At 37.1% G+C, this 22,455-nt stretch overlaps 1 protein-coding gene across 2 annotated transcripts in view; it reads left to right on the top strand.

Annotated features, from left to right (window-relative positions):
- Positions 1-15,108, top strand: part of CWF19L2 (CWF19 like cell cycle control factor 2) — a 151,774-nt gene extending 136,666 nt beyond the window's left edge. The window contains exons 15-18 of one of the 2 annotated variants that reach the window (XM_077113082.1): positions 1,374-1,529; positions 2,972-3,052; positions 10,705-10,806; positions 14,436-15,108. In XM_077113082.1, the coding sequence (XP_076969197.1) occupies positions 1,374-1,529; positions 2,972-3,052; positions 10,705-10,806; positions 14,436-14,579 (483 nt within the window). In that variant the 3' untranslated portion in view covers positions 14,580-15,108. The remainder of the gene's footprint in view (positions 1-1,373; positions 1,530-2,971; positions 3,053-10,704; positions 10,807-14,435) is intronic. The other variant, XM_077113083.1, reaches the window with a different exon arrangement.
- Positions 15,109-22,455: the final 7,347 nt, after the last annotated feature.

Here is a 22,455-nt window from a genome sequence, read left to right on the forward strand (position 1 = left end):
ATCCCAAAAGTGTACATGCTTCCATTTATATAAATAACATTTTTTAAATGAAAGAATTAAAGAAATAGAAGAGATTAATATTTGTCAGGGATTAAGTACAAGGAATATAGGGCAGAAGGGAAGTATGTGTGACTACAAGAGAGCAACAGGAGGGATCCATATGCTGTTGGAATTGTTCAGTATCTTGACTGTATCTATGTCAATATGCTCCTTGTGATGTTGTACTCGAGTTCTTTTGTTTGTTTGTTTGTGTTTTTTTTTTTTTGCATGGGCAGGCACTGTGAATCGAACCCAGGTCTCCAGCATGGCAGGTGAGAACTCTGCCTGCTGAGCCACCATGGCCCGCCCTGTACGCTAGTTTTGTAAGATATTAACATTGAATTAAACTGAGTACGAGGTACATAGGATCTCCCTCTATTATTTCTATGAATCTATAAATATCTCAGAATAAAAAGTTTAAAATTAAAAGATATCAAATTAGCAAAGTCTAAATGAAATGTTTTATCCTTCTATTTAGGCAAATAAACTTTAATAATGCTCTGTAAAGGCCAAGTTTGAATTTCAAATTTTCAGATACCTAGAACACACTAGAGCATGCTGATATGAGGAGAGCTGGCCTCTGACTTCCAGTCTGCAGCCTGCCCTGGGCCTCATGTCTAAGCTCCATCCAACTGTTGTCTACACATAGCTGTCCCTAAGCTTAGGAGCGCATGAAAATAAATGAATATATGAACAACTGAATATAATATGTAAAATAATGTAGTAAATAATTAGGGATTTTATAATAATGCTTAGCTCTTTGACAAATTATAACCTCTTTTCAACTTTTGTGCATTTGACCTTCATACACTTGATAGGATTATATTATGTATTTAAAGAGGAAATCTTGAATATATGAGGTCACAAGTGAGGAGGGGTCAGAAGACATATAAGGGATACAACAAATGAAGATACCATTGAGCATAGAGCAATAATTGGAAGTGAATTCCGTTTGTTATCTGTTCCAAAATTTAAGGATGCCCACCAGCTTGGAGTACTTTTTTTTGGTTTATGAATGTTTTCCTTTGATTTTACCATCAGCTCTGCATATTTTACCAATTACATTTGATTTTATCTCTTCCTTTTCTCAATTTAGTTTACTGGAACTATTTCCAATATATACATAAAACTCTGCGGAATTACTTTCAGAATTATGTTGCTTAAATATGTGAAATTACGTAGTAGTTTTAGAAAGTAAATAATTATAAAGTAACATTAAAGAGTTCAGCTATTGTTACTATGTTTTTATTTTAAAGGGATTTATTGGTCTTTTTACTGTTTTCGTATTTTGACTTTCCCATAAGTCCTTTACCTAGCTATTTTTCCTTCTTCAGATGTTCAGAAAATCATTGGTAAAGATGTTTGAAAATAAAGGATTGGACTGCATCTTTTTAGAAACTAATATGAGCATGAAGAAACAATATCATATGGTTTATGAATGTATTCCTCTCCCAAAGGAAGTGGGTGATATGGCTCCTATCTATTTTAAGGTATTTAAAGATGGTCTTTACATGGATTCTTACTTTTTATTACAAAGCTATTTTATGAATATAGAGTTGTTTTTATTCATGTGCTTTTTCTCTTTATACTTATATGAAATTTCACAATATGTTAAAAAATGCAGTAAAGCACAAAAAATTCTCTGTATTTTTTTGTGCTTTAATGTCTGTAGAAAGAGGTTTGGGGTTTTGAGCTTTGAAAAGCATGCTTGTTTACAAGTATGAATATACTATCAAATACTGTAATTTCTATTTTAATTTCTCATTTCACAAGTGAAATCAGTGTTTTGCTTTCAAGTCCTTTCAGGTCAAAATTGTTATAACCTAAGGAAACTTTTAATTGAAATGCACTAGGGTCAAAGATAGAAAGACAGATAGCACAGATCACAATTGCTGATACAACTTATTGCCGTAAGTTTTAGTATTCAAATACCCCATCATTCTCATCGTGTTTATAGAAAAAAAGTTTGTAACATCTGAGAAGCATTTTTGGGCATATAATAAATGACTGGAGTTCTTAACCAATTATGTGTCATTATTATTTCAAGCAGCTTTTATTAAGTACTGTGTGTTTGATTCTGATCTGAATATAATATAATTTATAGATTAATGCAGATGCATAAATGTAGAACCATATATGAAATATTAACACATGTCCAGAAAAAAGAAGGTAATGTTTTGTGAGGTGATGAGTGAAGACTTTTGAGAATTAAACATTTAGACAGTTTGAGATGATAAAGTTATTAATATTAATTATAAATCCAAAAGAAAGGATTATAATACTGTTAAGGTTAAAAAAGTAGTGAAAATCTACTTTCTTTTTAGAAATCTTTAAAGACAATCTATTATTTAATTTGAGGAATTATTTATTAAGTATAATGAGTATACCAGATAATACCAAAGACCTATGGTAGTCATTTGTTAAACAAACTTAAGATGAGAGATTATTGTTTTTCTGTACTCCTTCATTATAGTCTTAGGTGATTGTGACTAGAGGCATTTGATGTATGGGGCCCAACAAACAGTGGCCACTGTTGCTCATGGCAAAATGTCATCTCTTAAGAGAAAAATGTGTTAGTTTTCTACATTAAATCTTTTTATTTGGTCATTAAAAATTGCAGTAGGGAATAGTTTATATTCATGAAGTATGTTCAATAGTAAATTGCTAGCTCTTATTAAGGATTGTTTTTGTCATGTACAGTTGAGGTTAATACAATAATTAAGAATAGATAAAAGAATATTATCTTTTACTTAAGATAAAACTTTAAAAAATTTATGTACCAATTTCAAGTAACCAAAATTGCCTTAACCCATTCAGAATAAAGGCCTAACCTTGTATAATATGCCCAGTAATTAATTCACTGTATATTTTATTTTTAAACTGTCTTTTTGTACTTACCTATTATTTTCATTAACAAATCATTGATTTTTAGAAAGCCATAATGGAGTCTGATGAAGAATGGTCCATGAACAAGAAATTGATTGATCTGTCTTCAAAAGATATCAGAAAGTCTGTAGGTATCAATTTTTCTTTCTAATGCAAGAAAATATTTCAGTGTTTAAGATCTTCATTGATTTCCACAACTCCGTTGAGAAAGACACCATTTGACTGAATGACCAAAGGCAAAGTAACTGATTCTACAAATAAGACAGTATTTTCATTCTGCATGGTTTAACAAATGCTTATTTGTTTGTGGAGGTTTTTTGCTTCTCCAAATGGATGTTTCTTCCTCACTCCATTGCCCTTTACTATTGTTGTCCCTCTAATTGGTATTGGCAGCCATCAGTATCTGCCATAAGAGCTTGTCTCATGGACTACTCAGCCACTCTGTGACAACACTAGGTCTTTTTTTTTTAATGCAATTTTATTGAGATATATTCACATACCATATAATCATTCAAAGTGTACAATCAGTGATTCACAATGTCATCATACAGTTGTGCATTCATTACCACAATCAATTTTTGAATTCATTACTCAAAAAAAAAAACCTATAGGAATAAAAATAATAATGAAAAAGAACACCCAAAACATCCCATGTCCCCCGTATCCCCCCATTATTTACTTATTTTTTGTCCTTATTTTTTTATTCATTTTGTCCATACACTGGATAAAGGGAGTGCCAGCCACAGAGTTTTCACAATCACATGGTCATGCTGTAAAAACTATATAATTATACAATTATGTTCAAGAATCAAAGCTAATACAATACACTTCAGCAGTTTTAGGTATTTTCTTCTACCTATTCTAGTCCACTAAAAACTAAAAAGGGATATCTATATGATGAGTAAGAATAACTTCCAGAATGATCTCTTGACTATATTTGAATCTCTCAACCACTGAAACTTTGTTTCATTTCTCTTCACCCTTTTCATCAAGAAGGCTTTCTCAATCCTAAGATGCTGAGTCCAGGCTCATCCCCAAGAGTCATGTCCCTCATTGTGAGGGAGATTTACACCCCTGGGAGTCATGTCCCGTGTAGGGGAGAGGGCAGTGAGTTCACCTGCTAAGTTGGCCTGGAGACAAAGGCCATATCTGAGCAACAAAAGGTGTTCTCTGGGGGTCCTTTGCAGAAATAGGTTTCATAAGGGCAAGCCCCAAAACTGAGGGCTCACCTATTAAATTGGTAGTCCCCAAAGCTTGCAAGAATATCAGGGATTCTCTAAGTAGGGAAGTTTAATATTTCTACATTTTTTCCCCAGTTCTAGAAGGGCCTTCTTGTTACTGTGATTATAATGAGAGAAAAATTTTCATAAAGGCTCCATTTTGGATTTGGAACTCATTTTCTTTTTCCTGTGCAAAGGTTCCTCATTGTTCCTGTTAAGTCAGATTATGACTGCATTATTCTTTTGGAGATTTGCTTAACCACATTTCATGGTTTGATCTTAATTTGCAATTCAATTTTTATAAACAAGTATAAGTTGAGTACTTGTGCAATGATTTCTTGTTTTTCTAGGACCATAAATTAAATGGAACATAGATTTAATAAGAGCTTGGAATCTTCTTTTTCCTATTCAAAAAATAATTTATTTTAGAACTATTTATTGTGGTTGTAATGTTTACTAGGTACTATTCTAGTAAAATAAAGAAGGTCTTTAAAGAGCTTATATTCTATTGCAGGGAGTGGCAGCTACACCCTGTGAGCCTAATCCAGCCCGCTGCCTGTTTGTGTGAACAGTTTATATATTGTCTGTGGCTGCTTTCATGCTACAAGGGCAGAATTGAGTAGTTGCAATAGAGACTATATGATCTGCAAAGCCGAAAATATTATACTATTTTGCCTTTTACAGAAAAAGTTAGCTGACTCCTGTTCTAGTAAATGTCAATAGGATATTTCTCCCCTATTTCTTTTGGAAAGCTGACTCCCAACATGTGTGATTAGTAGGATTACTAATTGTACTTATTATAGCCAAGTCAACATATTCAGATTTTATTGCATTATTAAAGACACATAGTTTTAATTCAGAGGTAAATCATAGTCTACAGTTTTTTTCCTTACTGGTGAATTGGGTCAGAGGACATGTTTTTAAAAAAAGAAAGTACAAAAAACCTAAATGTTTTATTTACTTCTTTCACTAATAAGCCTACAAAAAATGGTGTCATAATGTATGTACATTTATTGCCCAAAGTTTTCACTTCTCATATCATAATCACTTCCCATGTATTAAATATTCTTACAGAGTACAATTTTAATGGCAGTTGGAAACATTTCAAAGTAGACATTTTGAAAGAAATGTTATATTACCCATTTGCTGCACCGTGTGTGTGTGTGTGTGTGTGTGTGTGTGTGTGTGTGGAGAGAGAGTATCTTACCAGTGAGCCATCTAGTACCTATTGTTTGTTTTTTCAAACCTGAATAAGTGCCTGAGTCAAGGAGCCAGCTTGTTTTAATAATAATATAACTTACCCAATATGGAAAAATGAGAAAGATACTGATCCTTAGAAAAATGGCTGTTGTATATTCAGTTTTAAAGTGTTTTAAACGAGACCATTTTGAGAGAGTCACAGTAGATAAGAAGTAATCCAGATGACCTCCTGAGGTCTCATTTAATTTAACTTTAGGATTCTGTAATTATGTGGATGGAATTATGCAGAGAACTCGAGTGTAAGAATAGTTCCAGAGATCACTTTCTAGGTTAACAAGCTTTCCGGGATCTTTTTAAAATGATAATAAGATGTTATTGAGCATGCAGTTAAGCACTCAAGTTTTTTTGTATTATTTTTACTTCAGAAAGGGTCTCATTACACTTCTTTTAAACCTTTGTGTCTTTGCTGGTTTCATAAGGTATTTTGCCTGCTTCATTGGGAGTGGGGTGTTTTGTTTTTGTTTTTGTTTGGTGCTGAGTAGATTATTGGTTTATAATAGAGATTCATATATGTGTAATTCATTCTGATTCTTTGTTGAATTTGTATTTTTCTTTGCTATACAAATATAAATGGCCCCTTTTCTGCTTGTTTTGTTTACTCTCTCTGGGCCTTATAATTTCTTTGCAGTTTATTATGAAGTCTGTGAAAATAGACGAGGGAAGCAGATTTTTTTTTTATTAATTAAAAAAAATTAACTAACACAACATTTAGAAATCATTCCATTCTACATATGCAATCAGTAATTCTTAATATCATCACATAGATGTATGATCATCATTTCTTAGTACATTTGCATCGATTTAGAAAAAGAAATAGCAAGACAACAGAAAAAGAAATGATAATATAGAGAAAAAAATAAAAATAAAAAATACAAAAAATATATATAAAAACAAACAAACAAACAAAAAACTATAGCTCAGATGCAGCTTCATTCAGTGTTTTAACATAATTACATTACAATTAGGTAGTATTGTGCTGTCCATTTTTGAGTTTTTGTATCTAGTCCTGTTGCACAGTCTGTATCCCTTCAGCTCCAGTAACCCATTATCTTACCCTGTTTCTAACTCCTGATAGTCTCTGTTACCAATGACATATTCCAAGTTTATTCTCTAATGTCGGTTCACATCCGTGGGATCATACAGTATTTGTCCTTTAGTTTTTGGCTAGTCTCACTCAGCATAATGTTCTCTAGGTCCATCCATGTTATTACATGCTTCATAAATTTATTCTGTCTTAAAGCTGCATAATATTCTATCGTATGTATATACCACAATTTGTTTAGCCACTTGTCTGTTGATGGACATTTTGGCTGTTTGAGGGAAGCAGATTTAAATGTTCATTGCAGAGTGACTGCATGATATTAAATAACTTACTACAAAAGTGGTTATTTTTCTCAAGTCTTTTTCGTGAAGATTGTATGAGAAGTCTTCATGAACTTTTAAAACTTGTTTTTGACTTTAATTTTGTGGCAACTATAGCAATAGTAAAAGCATCCAGCACATTTAGGGAATTTTTTTTGTTTTTGAAAAAGAGAAGTTCTTCTCAAGAGAAATTTGGGTTTACCCAGAAAACTTCAAACTCAAGGTTCAATTATAGGAAGCCAGGAGGTGCATATAGAATATTAGAGGGAAATTTTCAGGTACTGCTGCTTTTCTATCATAAATAAAATTTTTTCTATAACTCTGTTGGTACCTTTAAAGAATAATGTCAGAGTAACTCCCTTTCCTCTACTGACCAAGTGAAGTAAAGGGAAAAGTGCTAAATGTACATACATTTTGATACTAGAGTCTCTGCAATGCCTACTCACTAACAGCTCTTCTAGCAAGGCAGCATGTAGGACATTTTACAGACTATAGCAAGAGGACAGAGGTGACACTTGTGGCAGCAACTGTCTTTTGGATAAAAGAAGTGTGTATTCATTGTGCCATCTTGGGAAATACGTCATAGATTGTTGAGCCTTGTTATGTGTTTTAGTTTCCTGTGGCTGCTTTAATAAACTATCACAAACTTGGTAGCCTAAAATCATACAGCTTTATAGGTCAGAAGTCAGAAATGGGTATTAATGGGCTGAAATCAGCAAACCTGTTTTCCTTCTGGATGTTCTAGAGGATAATCCATTCCCTTGTCTTTTCCAGTTTCTAGTAGCCACCTACATACCTTTGTTCATGGCCTCTTCCTCCATTATCAAAACCAGCAGCTTAGCATTTTCCAGTCTTTCTCTGCCTGACCCTCCTGACCCTCTGGCTCTGACCCTCTCTCTTATAAGGAACTTTGTTCTTACATTGTCTCCACCTGGATAATATCCTCATCTCAAAATCCTTAACTTGATCACATCTGTAAGGTAACATATTTATGACAAATAAGGAATTAGGATGTTGACACTATGGGGGGGGCGTGGCATCCATTTTGATACAAATAAAAGGATTTGTTACTGTCCTCAAAATTTTCTTCCTCAAATTTTATCTTTCCTGAAGTATTGACCTTCTGTAACGCCTTTAAGCATTTAGATATCCTTCTATAGCACACTTTTAGGCATTTAGATTCATGCTTTGCAAATGGTGATCTACTTTAGGTGGCAAAAATGTAATGAAGCCTTCCTACCTTTTTTTCTTTGACTACCAGATTTTCACAAAACGCTCTTGTAAAGGAGGTGGAAATGAAAGTACTACTTGAGTTATCTTCTGTGTGTCAGGAATTGGGTGGCCATTTTACATGCTTTGTCCTAATTGATTCTCATAGCAAAGCTCCGAGCTCTTCATTTTTCTCATGAAACTCAGATGTTAGATAACTTACCTGAGGTTACACTGTTAGAATTAGAGCTGTGATTAGTTAGAGTCTTGTCTGTCTTATTTTCCTTTATTTTTCAGGGTTATACATGTTCATTACATTTTCAAAAATGTGGAAATACAGAAAGATATAAACAAAACAGTAAGGGGTTTCTTTACATTATATATTATTTATCACTTTATAAGCTGCTTTTTTTAACTTATGCATTTTCTTATTACATGAACAACTCTTCATAAGCCTAATTTTGATTGCTTTATAATATTTCAAGATAACCACTCTCTTTCTACCCTATCATACTGTGGCCTTCCATATCCTGCCTTCTTGGAAAACCATACAAAATATAAGGTTAAGTAAAATGTGATTTAGTGTCAAAATGAGTAAATGCTGACTGTATGAGAGAATTATAGAGGAAAGATGGATGTTACTATGAATTAATGTACTTGAATGCTCTCTACTAAAAAAAGGTGGGGCTTGAAGGGAAATCTTGGAAGGACACAAAATTCAGTTAATTGATAGAGAAAGCAAGAAATTATGAACTTCTCTTGTCAGCATGTGTTTTAAAATACTCCATCTATGTGTGTGTATGTGTAGGCAGAGAAACGGAGGAAGATGGGAAAGAAAGGGAAGGAGGGAGGAAAACATAATAGATAATTCTGGAGATATTTTGAAATGAGTTTGGTAAACCAAGTATTGCTATGTCCACCTCACTAGTTAAAGAAAAAAAAAGATATAAAGATGGTGGGCATAGTGAGGTGTAGAGTTTAGTTCACCCTCCAGAGCAGCTGGTAAATAACCAGGAATGGTACAGAACAACTGTTGGGGGAACATTAGTGACCAGACACGCAGCATACACCAGTTTGGACCAGGTGAACATGGGCACACCAAGCTGGTCCCCTAAGGGAAAAGGAAACAGATTTTACTAGTACAAGGGCTTAGCTCAACCTGCTCCAATTACCAAATTAATGAGCAAATTCTGTCTACTGAGAACAGGCCTCAGCACAGATAAAACTGGAATAAGCACTAAAGGAGCTAGGAGTTTTTGCCCTCAATCTTGGGCTCACCCATGTGAAACTTACTTCTACATAGTAGAAGCTGAGCCTACTGATAAGTGTGTCTAAGAGTTACTGCTGCAGAGCCTCTTTTGTTGCTTAGATTGGCCTCTCTCCCTAAGCCATCTCGGCAGGGGAACTCACTGCCCTTCCCCTTACACTGGACATGATTCCCAGTGGACCTGACTCTGGGGATTAGCTGGGACCTCATCACTGGTCTGAGAAAGCCCTCTTGACCAAAATGGGAAATGAGAGAAAATAAGGTCTGTGCCTGAGAGGTTTCAAACTGAGTCGAGAGGTTATCCTGGAGGTTATTACACATTATATACATATCCCTTTTTAGTTTATGGCATATTGGAGTGGCTAGAGAGAAGAACCTGAAACTGCTGAACCGTGTTCCAGAAGCCTTGATTCTTGAAGAAGACTCTATAGCTTTTACAGTGTGACTGTGTGTGAAAATCTTGTGTCTGATGCTCCTTTTATCCAGGGTGTGGACAGATGAGTAAAAGAAAAAAAAATACAGATAAAAGTAAATAATAGGGCGGGCATCGGTGGCTCAGCGGCAGAGTTCTTACTTGCAATGCGTTTATTTCCTGGTGCCTGCCTATGTGAAAGTAAAAAAGAAAGAAAAAGAAAAAACGAAGCAAGAGATAGAGGGTAAAAATTGGGTAGATTGAAATACCATGGGTCAATGAGAGGAGAGAGATAAGGGGCATGGGATATATAAATTATTTTGTTTTCTTTTTCTTTTTCTGGAATGAGGCAAATGCTCTAAAAATGATCATGGTGAGGAACAGACTACTATGCGATGATATTGTGAGTCATCGATTGTATATATGATTGTACTGTATGTGTGTGGCTATTTCTCAATAAAAATATTTTTACAAAAAGATCTGATTGTTCTGGTTTAATTTATTTGATAAACAACCAATTAAACAAAAGTAAAGTTTCAGGGATCTCATAAAGAAAGCTCTAAGTACATGACCAGGCCCCTTTTCCTAATCTGCATTATGACTAACATATGAAGAAGTGTATCCTTATTCTCTGTTTGTTTAGTCTACGGGAAGATATTTTGCCATTATATTAGAAATTAGTATTGGGCGGTGTGACAGTGGCTTAGTGTCAGAATTCTTGCCTGCCATGCCGGAGACCCGGGTTCAATTCCTGGTGCCTACCCATGCAAAGAAAAAAAAAAATAGTATATTTTTTCTGTTTTCCCCCAGGGCAGGAAAATAATTGGTTTTGATTATAATTGCTGGGAAATGAGAGCTGTCTGGCTGACATGAAATGGTTTATTTAGGAAATTAGGTTATTGCTTACATATCTCTAGAGTAGGAAATTCATTGTATATATTTGACTTAGTAGGTGCTTAATTACTATAATATTAGAGAGCAAATGAGGGAGTAAGCATTACTTTCTGATTTGATGCCATATTTGATGTATGATTTTTCTGTTTATGTAGGTACCCAGAGGCTTACCTTACTTCTCCGTGGATTTTGGCCTCCAGGGAGGGTTTGCCCATGTTATTGAAGATCAGCACAAATTTCCTGCTTACTTTGGAAAGGTTTGCTCACAATTTGTTAAAATTCCAGTGTTTAGCAATTTACTTCTTTTCTTTTGAGGGTAAATTTAAACTTCAGGTACCAATACTGTGAGTATGGTGAATAGTGCTCCACCAGTTTTTAGAGGGAGAACCTAGAATCTATTATTAAAAATGACTCAGAATAGTTATAACAGTATCAGGAGTGTCATTTTGGAACCAAACATTTGTCAGCAATAGTAACAATAGTATATAATAGTTTATATAGTAATAGGAAAACTGTAATGTTTTCCTTTGAAGTCTCCCATCCTTGTGTTGAGAATAATGATTAACTACCAATATATATTAAGGGTCTACAGTGTGCCAGGCAGTGTTGTAAGCCCTCATTTAGTCTCATAATTACTCTGTTGTGTAGTACTGTTATTACTTTCATTTTATAGATGAAAATGAGCTATAGAGACATATATAACTTGCAGGGTCATGTTGCTAGTAAGTGACAGAGTTGGGGGTACATACAGTTAAGGTTGAACTAGAAAATAAATGATCTCATCTCTTCATTTCTGACTAAAATATAGTCTAAGAATACATGACTCATTTCATACAGATAGTTTTGGGGAAGATATTAGAGTCTCTGTCTTTTAATTGCTGTTACTACAGTTTATCCTCTAGGGATATTATCCATAAATTAAAGGTTTATTGGAGTATTGGGGAAGTATTTAAATTAGCATTAGGAACTGGAATGAAATTAATGCAGCAACCAAAGCAGTCAGAAGAAATCTGGTCAATAATAGTTCTAGAAGTGACCTTTTAATCTAGTGTCTCTCAGGCGTTTTTGCTTATATCATTATGTAGTCAGTTCCTCTAAATTAGAGGGGCCTTGGTGAACTCTTTGTATAGGGTGTCCCCTTTACCACCCTCTACTCCCTCCCTTTCCACTTTCATCTCCTGTGTAAGAGTATTGTCTACAAATGACGATTTGTAAATAAATCCAGATGTTTGGATTCAAAACTTTTCTTGCTGTTGCCCTTAATGGGTTAACCAGAGATCTAGAATCATATACATATTTGAACTGTTGAAATATATTACAGAAACATGTTTGATAAATTTTTAGAATATTTTTTCCAGAGTAAACTGGAAAAAATCTATTTTCACTGCTCTGAAAAATCCAAATTTTATTAATTTAATAGAGTTTATAAATAAAGACTCTATGACCCTGGATTTATTTTAAAATAAGCTTGATTGTAGTGAAAAGGAAATTAAGTATTTTTGTGTGTGTGTGTAAGTTTATTTGGGAGATTGCTCCCATTTCAAATATTATGCCATATATAGTATTTATATGTGATATTGTTTTAAAGTTAAAAGAAAATTTTCCTTGGTTAGTTTTGCCTCACAGATCTACTTTCCCCAACCCTTTGTTTTTCAAGAAACAGCCTGTGGGTCCAAAAACTTTCTTCAGCAAGAAATTTCTGAGAGCAAGAAGAGATTATTTGAATAATCCCTTTCTGTTAGCAGCTACTTATGTAATAGAACAAAGATCAATTCTATAGGGTACACATAACACAAACATTGATGTTTTATAGGGACAATTTCAGGCCCATTTAATAAGCTAGGCTTTCTTAAACTACAATGCTTTCTTGGGCTGAAGCTGAGAAACTCTTGCATTAAACCTAAATTTGCTCCATTTCTTGATGTCTTCTACAAACCACTGTCTCGATTTGTCCCTCTATTTTCCTTTCCCAATGTTAAGAGGTTCCCTTTTTCATGAAGTTTTTCCTGATTCATAAAACAATTAGAAGCTTTCCCCCTTTTTTGGAGTCTCCAAAGCAGATTCTTTATCTGTTTTGGCACTTAATTTATTCTACTTTATATCACAGTTCTTTGTGTAACTGGATTGTTATTCTGGCTTCTACCACATTCCAGGTACCAATAAGAGCTCTTAAATGACAGATAGATCTATGTTAGTTATCTTTGCACCTCTACAACATTTGGCATTTGCCTTGTGCATGGTTGGCCCCCATGGTATATCTGTTGAGTTAAGATGAAGAACTATGTCTTGGAGATATTTTGTGATTTGTTTCACCACACAGTCCAGTAGAGCTAGACTGAATATGCAGAATTTAACCCCTAGTCAAGTATTTCCCTGTATTTCCTTATACTTTCCCTCTAAGCATCTCAAATTTCCCTCATTATCTTTCTATACACAGATACTCACATGCATAAATTTGGTCAATGTCTGTAGCTAATAGTAAAAAAGGAAGATCATGAAGGAAATAAGCCAGAATAATAATAATGCAAGTTATTCATTTCAGAGCTTGGGAATGTAACTTTTTAAATGAAGATGATTTATAACTTTTAATTCTAGATTTACTTAGATTAATATTAAAATGTGATTTTGTTTTTCTTCATGATTTTTCTGATTTTTTTGCATAATTTTTCAATAACTTCTCTAATAATTTTTTAAATGTGGTTTTGTTCTGAAAAAAAAAAAAAAAGTTGTCCAGCTAGTAGTAAAGAAACTGATTTACAAGTATACTGGGTAGCAGAGAAAACCTAAGATTCAGCTGCAGTTGAGCAGTAAAGTTAATAATTACTACATGTTGATTTACTTTTTCTCCAAACTGTTTACCATAGTATCTAATGAGAGCCAGAATAATTAAATTTCATTTTCTCTTCCTCCCCTTAACACTGTTTTGGTTTGCTAAAGCTGCTGGAATGCAATTTACCAGAAATGGAATGGCTTTTAAAAGGGAAACTTATTAAGTTGCAAGTTTATAGTTCTAAAGCCATGAAAATGTCCAAATTAAGGCACCAGTAAGAAGTTACCTTCACTCAAGAAAGGCTAATGCCATCTGGAACACCTCTGTCAGATGGGAAGGCACCTGGCTGGCATCTGCTGGTCCCTTGCTCCTGGGTTCCATTGCTTTCAGCTTCTCTTTCCTGTGGGGGTTCCTTGTCTTCTCCAAGCTTGGGTTCATCTCTTGGCTTCCCTTGGCACTCTCCAAGTTCTGGCTTGCTTAACACCTCATGGGGAGGTATTTGGTGACATCTGTTGGGCCCTGCATCTTCAGACTTAGGTGTCTCGTGTTGGCTTTTCTGGCTCTGCACTCTCACCAAAATGTTTGCCCTTTTAAAGGACTCTAGTAAAGTAATCGAGGTACACTTGAAATGGGTGGAATCACATCTTCATCTAATCAAAAAGCCACACCCACAATTGGTTGTGTCACATCTCTGTAGAAGTAATCTAACCAAAAGGTCATACCACAACTGGGTGTCACAACTCCATGGAAACAATCCAGTCAAAGTTTCCCACCCTAAACAATAGGTCTGGCCCTACAAGATTGGATCAGGATTATAACATGGCTTCTCTGGAGTACATAATAGTTTCAGACTGGCACAGCTACCCTCTAGTAATGTGTTACCAAGTAGCAAAATGTAACTGTGGCTTGATAATAGACACAGCAAAGGACTCCTAGAATCACAGCATTTGTATCATTAAAACTAATTGAAAACAAAATGTTTTAAACTGGAAACTAATATTTGTGCATTATTTGAACAACAGCATGGAAAACTGCTTAATGCTGTAATGAATAGAAAAGATATTTTTCAGTATTATACATACATGTGTTTGTGTTTTTCTCATTTTTTTTTAAAAGGAAATCATTGGTGGGATGTTGGATATAGAACCAAGACTTTGGAGGAAAGGAATCCGAGAAAGCTTTGAGGACCAGAGGAAGAAAGCACTGCAGTTTGCTCAGTGGTGGAAACCATATGACTTTACCAAAAGTAAAAAGTGTTAAAATGTACCTATCATTTTAAATATCATTTTTATATCCCTTTCAGTTTTATTTCCGTCATCTAACTAAACAACTGATCCTTAGGCTATAGGGAAAGAGTCATGGCAGCAGACCTGTGGGTCACTGACAAAGTCTCAATTCCTTCTGTGGACTTCATTTTAGTATTAATGGAGTAAGACCAGATGAACTGGATGACCAGCTCCACGTTCTTCTTCTGTTCCTAATTCTTGGTATTCTTAACTATTACAGTTAACTGTAGAAAAGGGCCTTGAAGGAATACGTAGGACATAGCATATCACTGGTTCAAAGATAAGTGGGTCTGCTCCAAGGTTAAGTCTGTTAACTGACTTCTTTTGCATTTTTTAGAAAGACTTGGCATGTTTAATAATAAATGAAATTCCTTTTCATAGGATTATGTAGAACAGCACTTCATTTTCAACCAGCATGTTATATTTCTATTATTCTTTTTGTTAAAGAAATAAGAATGTCCCAAAAGTAATAAAGAATTGATCATGAAAATATAACTCATGTTTATGATTCAAGTTTGTTTTTATTTTTGTCCGTTATTATTTGTGCCTTTGAATTTTGGTGATTTTAAAAATAAGTGTCCCAGATAACACAATTTATAGTTATTTGAGGCTTGTATAAGAATTAATATCTTCCAGTATTATTTTGGGATTATATTGATTATTATAGAATCTCAAGTAATGATAGCATTCTAAATGTCGAGTACATTCCATTGTCCCTCACTTGATTGAAAGTACTAGATTTTTAATTGTTCTCATACTTAGTGTCAAGATGAAACCATATGCTTACAAGATATGACCATAATATGAGAGTGCTCCTACTTTAAATATATATGAAGATATTTTTGGAATAATCCTCTTTCAAAGATTTTTGTTTGGAAGGTGAAACTTGGCATTTTGTTATGAAATGCTGTATACGTAGAATCAGTAGTGAAGCTTATTCCGGAATAACCCACATTCTACAGTTATTTTTTATGTCAACATCCCTTTATATCTTTAGTATGTTAAAAAAATTTTAGTATATGTTCTATTTTTTTCTTTTACATGTAAATTGAAGTTTAATGGCTTCAGTATTTATGAATTCATGCTTGATAACATTATATTTATTGCTGTTTTCAAATTATATTTGTCTTTGCTCCAAGGTCTTGGAAAAAAAACATGTAACATTCATTTATCTAGTCAGAAAGGTAGCTGATATTACTTTGCAGGACACTGTGTAATGTGCTGGTTGTGTAAAGATGAAAAAAAGTGCTCTGCCTTAAATTATTTTACAGTTTAGTGTTTAAAGAGAGACATGTACATAAATAATTACAGCATGTTATGGGAAAAATATGCCAAGCATATTGAGTACATTGTAAGGACTACTTCACACATCCCCTTTCTTACATTTTCACTTAATAGCCTTGCTTCCATTTTTATTGAGAAAATAAAAGCAAAGAGAAGGAAATTTCCACAACATGCCTTCATTTGTATCCATACACACTACTTTTTCTTCTCTTGCAAACTGTAGATAAATTATTTTGTTGTTCTTTTATAAGGTAGCCCACTCATTTATGTACTAGGTTTCTTTCATCCCTTGTAATCTACACAATTGGTACCACTCTGTGTGTTTTATTCATTTTTCCCTTTAAAGGATGATTCCTATTAACAAATAACAAAATTTTGTATCACATTCCCTGTAACCACTTCTCTTTTCCAGTTGATAGCAAAATTCTTTTTTTAAAAAAAAAAAGAAGGTTCTTTGTTCTAGTTTGCCAGCTGCCAGAATGCAATATACCAGAAACGGAATGGCTTTTAAAAATGGGAATTTAATAGGTTGTTAGTTTATAGTTCTAAGGCTGAGAAAATGTCCCAGTTAAAGCAAGTCTGTAGAAATGTCCAATCTAAGACATTTACGGAAAGATACCTTGATTCAAGAAGGCCAGCGAAGTTTAGGGTTTCTCTCTCAAGTGGAAGGGCACATGGCGAACACAGTTAGAGATTCTCTCTCATCTGGAAAGGCACATGGTGAACACAGTCAGGGTTCCTCTCTCATCTGGAAGGGCACATGGCAAACATGGCGTCATCTGCTAGCTTCTCCTGGCTTCCTGTTTCGTGAAGCTTCCCGGGAGGCATTTTCCTTCTTCATCTCCAGAGGTCGCTGGCTAGTGGACTCTGCTTCTTGTGGCCATGTCATTCTCCTCTGTGCTCTCTGAATTGCTCTCTGAATCTCTTTCATTCTCCAAAATGTTGCATCTTTTATAGGACTCCAGAAACTAATCAAGACCCATCCAAATGGGTGGAGACATATTTCCCCCAATCCAGCTTAACAGCCACTCTTGATTGAGTTACATCTCCAGGGAAATGATCTAACTACAGATTCAAACATACAGTATTGAATAGGGATTATTCTGCCTTTACGAAATGGGATTTAGATTAAAACATGGCTTTTCTAGGGGACATACTTCCTTTCTGACCAGCACACTTTTACTTCTCCAATCATTCTCCTCTTGTCAGTACAGTTAGGCTTCATCCTCATCATTTTCCCAAAATGTTCATGTGTAAGTCAATAGTAATTGCTTCTCATGCTCATCTTACTGCACACATCAATTTCATTAACATACTTTATCATTTCCCCTTGTTGAAATGATCTTCACTTGGCTTCTAAACAGTGTCTCTTATTTATCCTTCTTCCTGGCTGTACTGTACCCTCTGTCTCCTTTGCTGACTCTTCTTCATCTAGTCAACCTCTAATGTTGAAGTGTTTATTCTCAAACCTCATCTGTTCTCTACTACACTCACTTCCAAGGTAATCACATCATTAAAATGGTTCAAATACCATTTATGATCTGGCTCATATCAACAAGTATTTGAGTTTCTGTTATGTATCAGGCACTGTTCTGTGTGCTGGGGATACATTAGCGAGTAAAACAAAATCCCTGTCTTGGAAGAGCTTTCATCGTATCATGGATATCTTTACCTAGACCTCTTCCCTGAACTCATATATCCAAATGCCAAGTTGATACCTAATAGGTCATCTCCAAAACTTAACTGATTTGTTCTGTGCTACTTATTTATTGCTGCATAACAAATTACTCCAAAACTTAGTGTATTAGTTAGGGTTCTCTAGAGAAACAGCATCAACAGGGAACACTTGCAAATATAAAATTTATGAAAGTGTCTCATGTGACCGTAGGAATGCAGAGTCCAAAATCCACAGGGCAGGCTCCGAAGCCGATGACTCCAATGGATGGCCTGGATGAACTCCACAGGAGAGGCTCACCAGCCAAAGCAGGAATGCAACCTGTCTCCTCTGAGTCCTCCTTAAAAGGCTTCCCATGATTGCATTTAGCATCACTAATTGCAGAAGACACTCCCCTTTGGCTGATTACAAATGGAATCAGCTGTGGATGTAGCTAACGTGATCATGACCTAATCCTATGGAATGTCCTCATTGCAACAGACAGGCCAGTGCTTGCCCAATCAGATGAACAGGTACCACAACTTGGCCAAGTTGACACCTGTCCCTAACCATGACAGTCCACCCCTTGTCAACTTGGCACTATATATATATATATCACCTTAGACCATACTTAATTTCCAAATGAAAACAAATAAGCACACATTTTTTCTTTTACCTGACAATACTCAACTGTCCTGCATATAACTGGAAACACATTAAATCTCTCCAGAATAGGTGCAAATCCTTGGGCAACATTCATTCTTAAACTTGATATCTTACAACTTAAATAGTATAACACAAACAAAACAGCATTACAGTCCTCGTTTCTGTAACTGATCACGTGGTCGAAGTTCATATTTATCACTACCTTCTTCCACTACCCATTCCATGTTCCCTTTCCCCTCAGCAAGCACTTCAGCTGGCCGTGGTTCTTTGCCTGGTGGGGTGACCCAAACCTTCATTCCTGAAGTCTCAGAGCCATTAGTGGTCCTGCCTGGATTGTGTTGTTGCAGTTTTCCATTGATTTTAATCACAGGGCATGGTAGTACTAATAGACGCCCCAGGGGATCTCCTATATTCCAAGAAAACTCTTCTTTACCTCCATTATGTAGTTGCAGTCCTACTTCCTTCTGATAGTCAGGGTCAATTACCCCAGACAATAATGTAATCCCCTTCTTGGTGTGTTGATCCAGAGGCATAAGTAGCCCAAAGTGGCCAGGTGGCAATCTTAACTTCCAGTTCAGTGGTATCACTGTTGTTTCTCCTGGAGAAAGCACACCCCGTTTTGGAACTAAAACCTGTAGACCAGCAGAACTCAGGGTAGCAGGGACAGGAAGCAAAAATTTTCCTAGTGGATCACTAGGAGTAATAGTGAGTGGCACCACACCCATTTCCACCCCTTGGTTCCTGGACCCATGGATCCTGGCTATGGGAGAAACAGCACCATACAGCGGACGCTGATTCAGAGCATACACAGCTTCCTGGAGAACATTACCCCAGCCTTTCAAGTTTTTGCCACCTAGTTGGCACCGTAATTGAGTTTTCAAAAGGCCATTCCACCGTTCTATCAATCCAGCAGCTGGATGATGGGGAACATGGTAAGACCAGAGAATTCCATGAGCATGTGCCCATTCCCGCACTTCATTTGCTGTGAAGTGTGTTCCTTGATCCGAAGCAATGCTATGTGGAATACCATGACGATGGATAAGGCATTCTGTAAGCCCACGGATAGTAGTTTTGGCAGAAGCATTGCGTGCAGGGAAAGCAAACCCATATCCAGAGTATGTGTCTATTCCAGTTAGAACAAATCGCTGCCCCTTCCATGAAGGGAGTGGTCCAATGTAATCAACCTGCCACCATGTAGCTGGCTGGTCACCTCGGGGAATGGTGCCATATCGGGGGCTGAGTGTGGGTCTCTGCTGCTGGCAGATTGGGCACTCAGCAGTGGCTGTAGCCAGGTCAGCCTTGGTGAGTGGAAGTCCATGTTGCTGAGCCCATGCATAACCTCCATCCCTACCACCATGACCACTTTGTTCATGAGCCCATTGGGCAATAACAGGAGTTGCTGGGGAAACAGGCTGACTGGTATCCATAGAACGGGTCATCTTATCCACTTGATTATTAAAATCTTCCTCTGCTGAAGTCACCCTCTGGTGTGCATTCACATGGGACACAAATATCTTCATGTTTTTAGCCCACTCAGAAAGGTCTATCCACATACTTCTTCCCCAGACCTCTTTGTCACCAATTTTCCAATTATGGTCTTTCCAAGTCCCTGACCATCCAGCCAAACCATTAGCAACAGCCCATGAGTCAGTATACAAACGCACCTCTGGCCAGTTTTCCTTCCAAGCAAAATGAACAACCAGGTGCACTGCTCGAAGTTCTGCCCACTGGGAGGATTTCCCCTCACCACTGTCCTTCAAGGACACCCCAGAAAGGGGTTGTAATGCTGCAGCTGTCCACTTTCGGGTGGTACCTGCATATCGTGCTGAACCATCTGTAAACCAGGCCCGAGTTTTCTCTTCCTCAGTCAATTCACTGTAAGGAACTCCCCAAGAGGCCATAGCTCTGGTCTGGGAAAGAGAAGGTAATGTGGCAGCAGGAGTGGAAACCATGGGCATTTGTGCCACTTCTTCATGTAACTTACTTGTGCCTTCAGGACCTGCTCTGGCTCTATCTCGTATATACCATTTCCACTTTACAATAGAGTGCTGCTGTGCACGCCCAACTTTATGGCTTGGTGGGTCAGACAACACCCAACTCATGATAGGCAACTCAGGTCTCATGGTAACTTGGTGGCCCATGGTTAAGCGTTCAGTCTCTACTAAGGCCCAGTAGCAGGCCAAAAGCTGTTTCTCAAAAGGAGAGTAGTTATCTGCAGCAGATGGTAAGGCTTTGCTCCAAAATCCTAAGGGTCTGCGTTGTGATTCTCCTATAGGGGCCTGCCAAAGGCTCCAGACAGCATCTCTATTTGCCACTGACACTTCCAGCACCATTGGATCTGCTGGATCATATGGCCCAAGTGGCAGAGCAGCTTGCACAGCAGCCTGGACCTGTCGCAGAGCCTCCTCTTGTTCAGGTCCCCACTCAAAATTAGCAGCTTTTCTGGTCACTCGATAAATGGGCCGGAGTAGCACACCCAAATGAGGAATATGTTGTCGCCAAAATCCAAAAAGACCAACTAGGCGTTGTGCCTCTTTTTTGGTTGTGGGAGGGGCCAGATGCAGCAATTTATCCTTCACCTTAGAAGGGATATCTCGACATGCCCCACACCACTGGACACCTAGAAATTTTACTGAGGTGGAAGGCCCCTGTATTTTTGTTGGATTTATCTCCCATCCTCTGACACGCAAATGCCTTACCAGTAAATCTAGAGTAGTTGCTACTTCTTGCTCACTAGGTCCAATCAACATGATATCATCAATATAATGGACCAGTGTGATGTCTTGTGGGGGGAGAAACGATCAAGGTCTCTGCGAACAAGATTATGACATAGGGCTGGAGAGTTGATACCCCTGAGGTAGGACAGTGAAAAGTATATTGCTGACCTTGCCAGCTGAAAGCAAACTGTTTCTGGTGGTCCTTACTAATAGCTATTGAGAAAAAAGCATTTGCCAGATCAATAGCTGCATACCAGGTACCAGGGGATGTATTGATTTGCTCAAGCAATGATACTACATCTGGAACAGCAGCTGCAATTGGAGTTACCACCTGGTTGAGTTTACGATAATCCACTGTCATTCTCCAAGACCCATCTGTTTTCTGCACAGGCCAAATAGGAGAGTTGAATGGGGATGTGGTGGGAATCACCACCCCTGCATCTTTCAAGTCCTTAAGAGTGGCAGTAATCTCTGCAATCCCTCCAGGAATACGGTATTGCTTTTGATTTACTATTTTGCTTGGTAGGGGCAGTTCTAGTGGCTTCCACTTGGCCTTTCCCACCATAATAGCCCTCACTGCACGAGTTAGAGAACCAACGTGGGGATTCTGCCAGTTGCTCAGTATGTCTATGCCAATTATACCGGAACTGGGGAAATAACTACAGGATGGGTCCGGGGCCCACTGGACCCACTGTGAGACGGACCTGAGCTAAAACTCCATTGATCACCTGGCCTCCATAAGCCCCCACTCTGACTGGTGGTCCAGAGTGACGTTTTGGGTCCCCTGGAATTAATGTCACTTCTGAACCAGTGTCTAATAATCCCCGAAATATCTGATCATTTCCTTTTCCCCAATGCACAGTTACCCTGGTAAAAGGCCGTCGGTCTCCTTGGGGAAGACTTAGAGGAAGGTTAACAGTATAAATTTGTGGCAGTGTAACAGGTTTCTCCCCATAGGGACCTGGCCTCCCCTTCATTCAAGGGGCTCAGGGTCTGTAAACTGTTTCAAGTCTGGAAATTGATTAAGGGGCCGTGACTCTGTGTTTTTGTAATTCAGGTTAGACTTCTGTTCCCTTGACCTAGAACTCTTTTGTTTATACAGCTCCAACAAGAATTTAGTAGACTGCCCTTCTATTGTATTTCTAGGCCCCCATGATTTACTAGCCAATGCCACAAATCTCTGCGTGTCATATAATTTTGATGCCTCCTTTGAGTTTGTTGTCTATTATAATACCCATCTACCCTGTCTTTGGTGATTAAGTGCTGCCACCTGGCTTCTGCCAACTCGGGATCCTGTCCCCATTGTGTTAAGATTCCAGCTCAGTGACAGCAGTTCCTACAGTAATATCTGACCTACAGAGAAGTGCAACCACAGAGCTCTTGAGGGATGATGGTGCTAGTCTCACACTTATTTCTCACTGTTCTGGTAAAAGGTGCATCTCTGGCATTCCTGGGGTGTAAGAGCAGGCTTTGCATGATAAATCCACTCTAACATCCAATCTCTCTAAGCCTCTGGATCCCCTCATCTA

This window comes from Tamandua tetradactyla, chromosome 8, assembly GCF_023851605.1.
Source record: "Tamandua tetradactyla isolate mTamTet1 chromosome 8, mTamTet1.pri, whole genome shotgun sequence".
NCBI classification, from domain to species: Eukaryota; Metazoa; Chordata; class Mammalia; order Pilosa; family Myrmecophagidae; genus Tamandua; species Tamandua tetradactyla.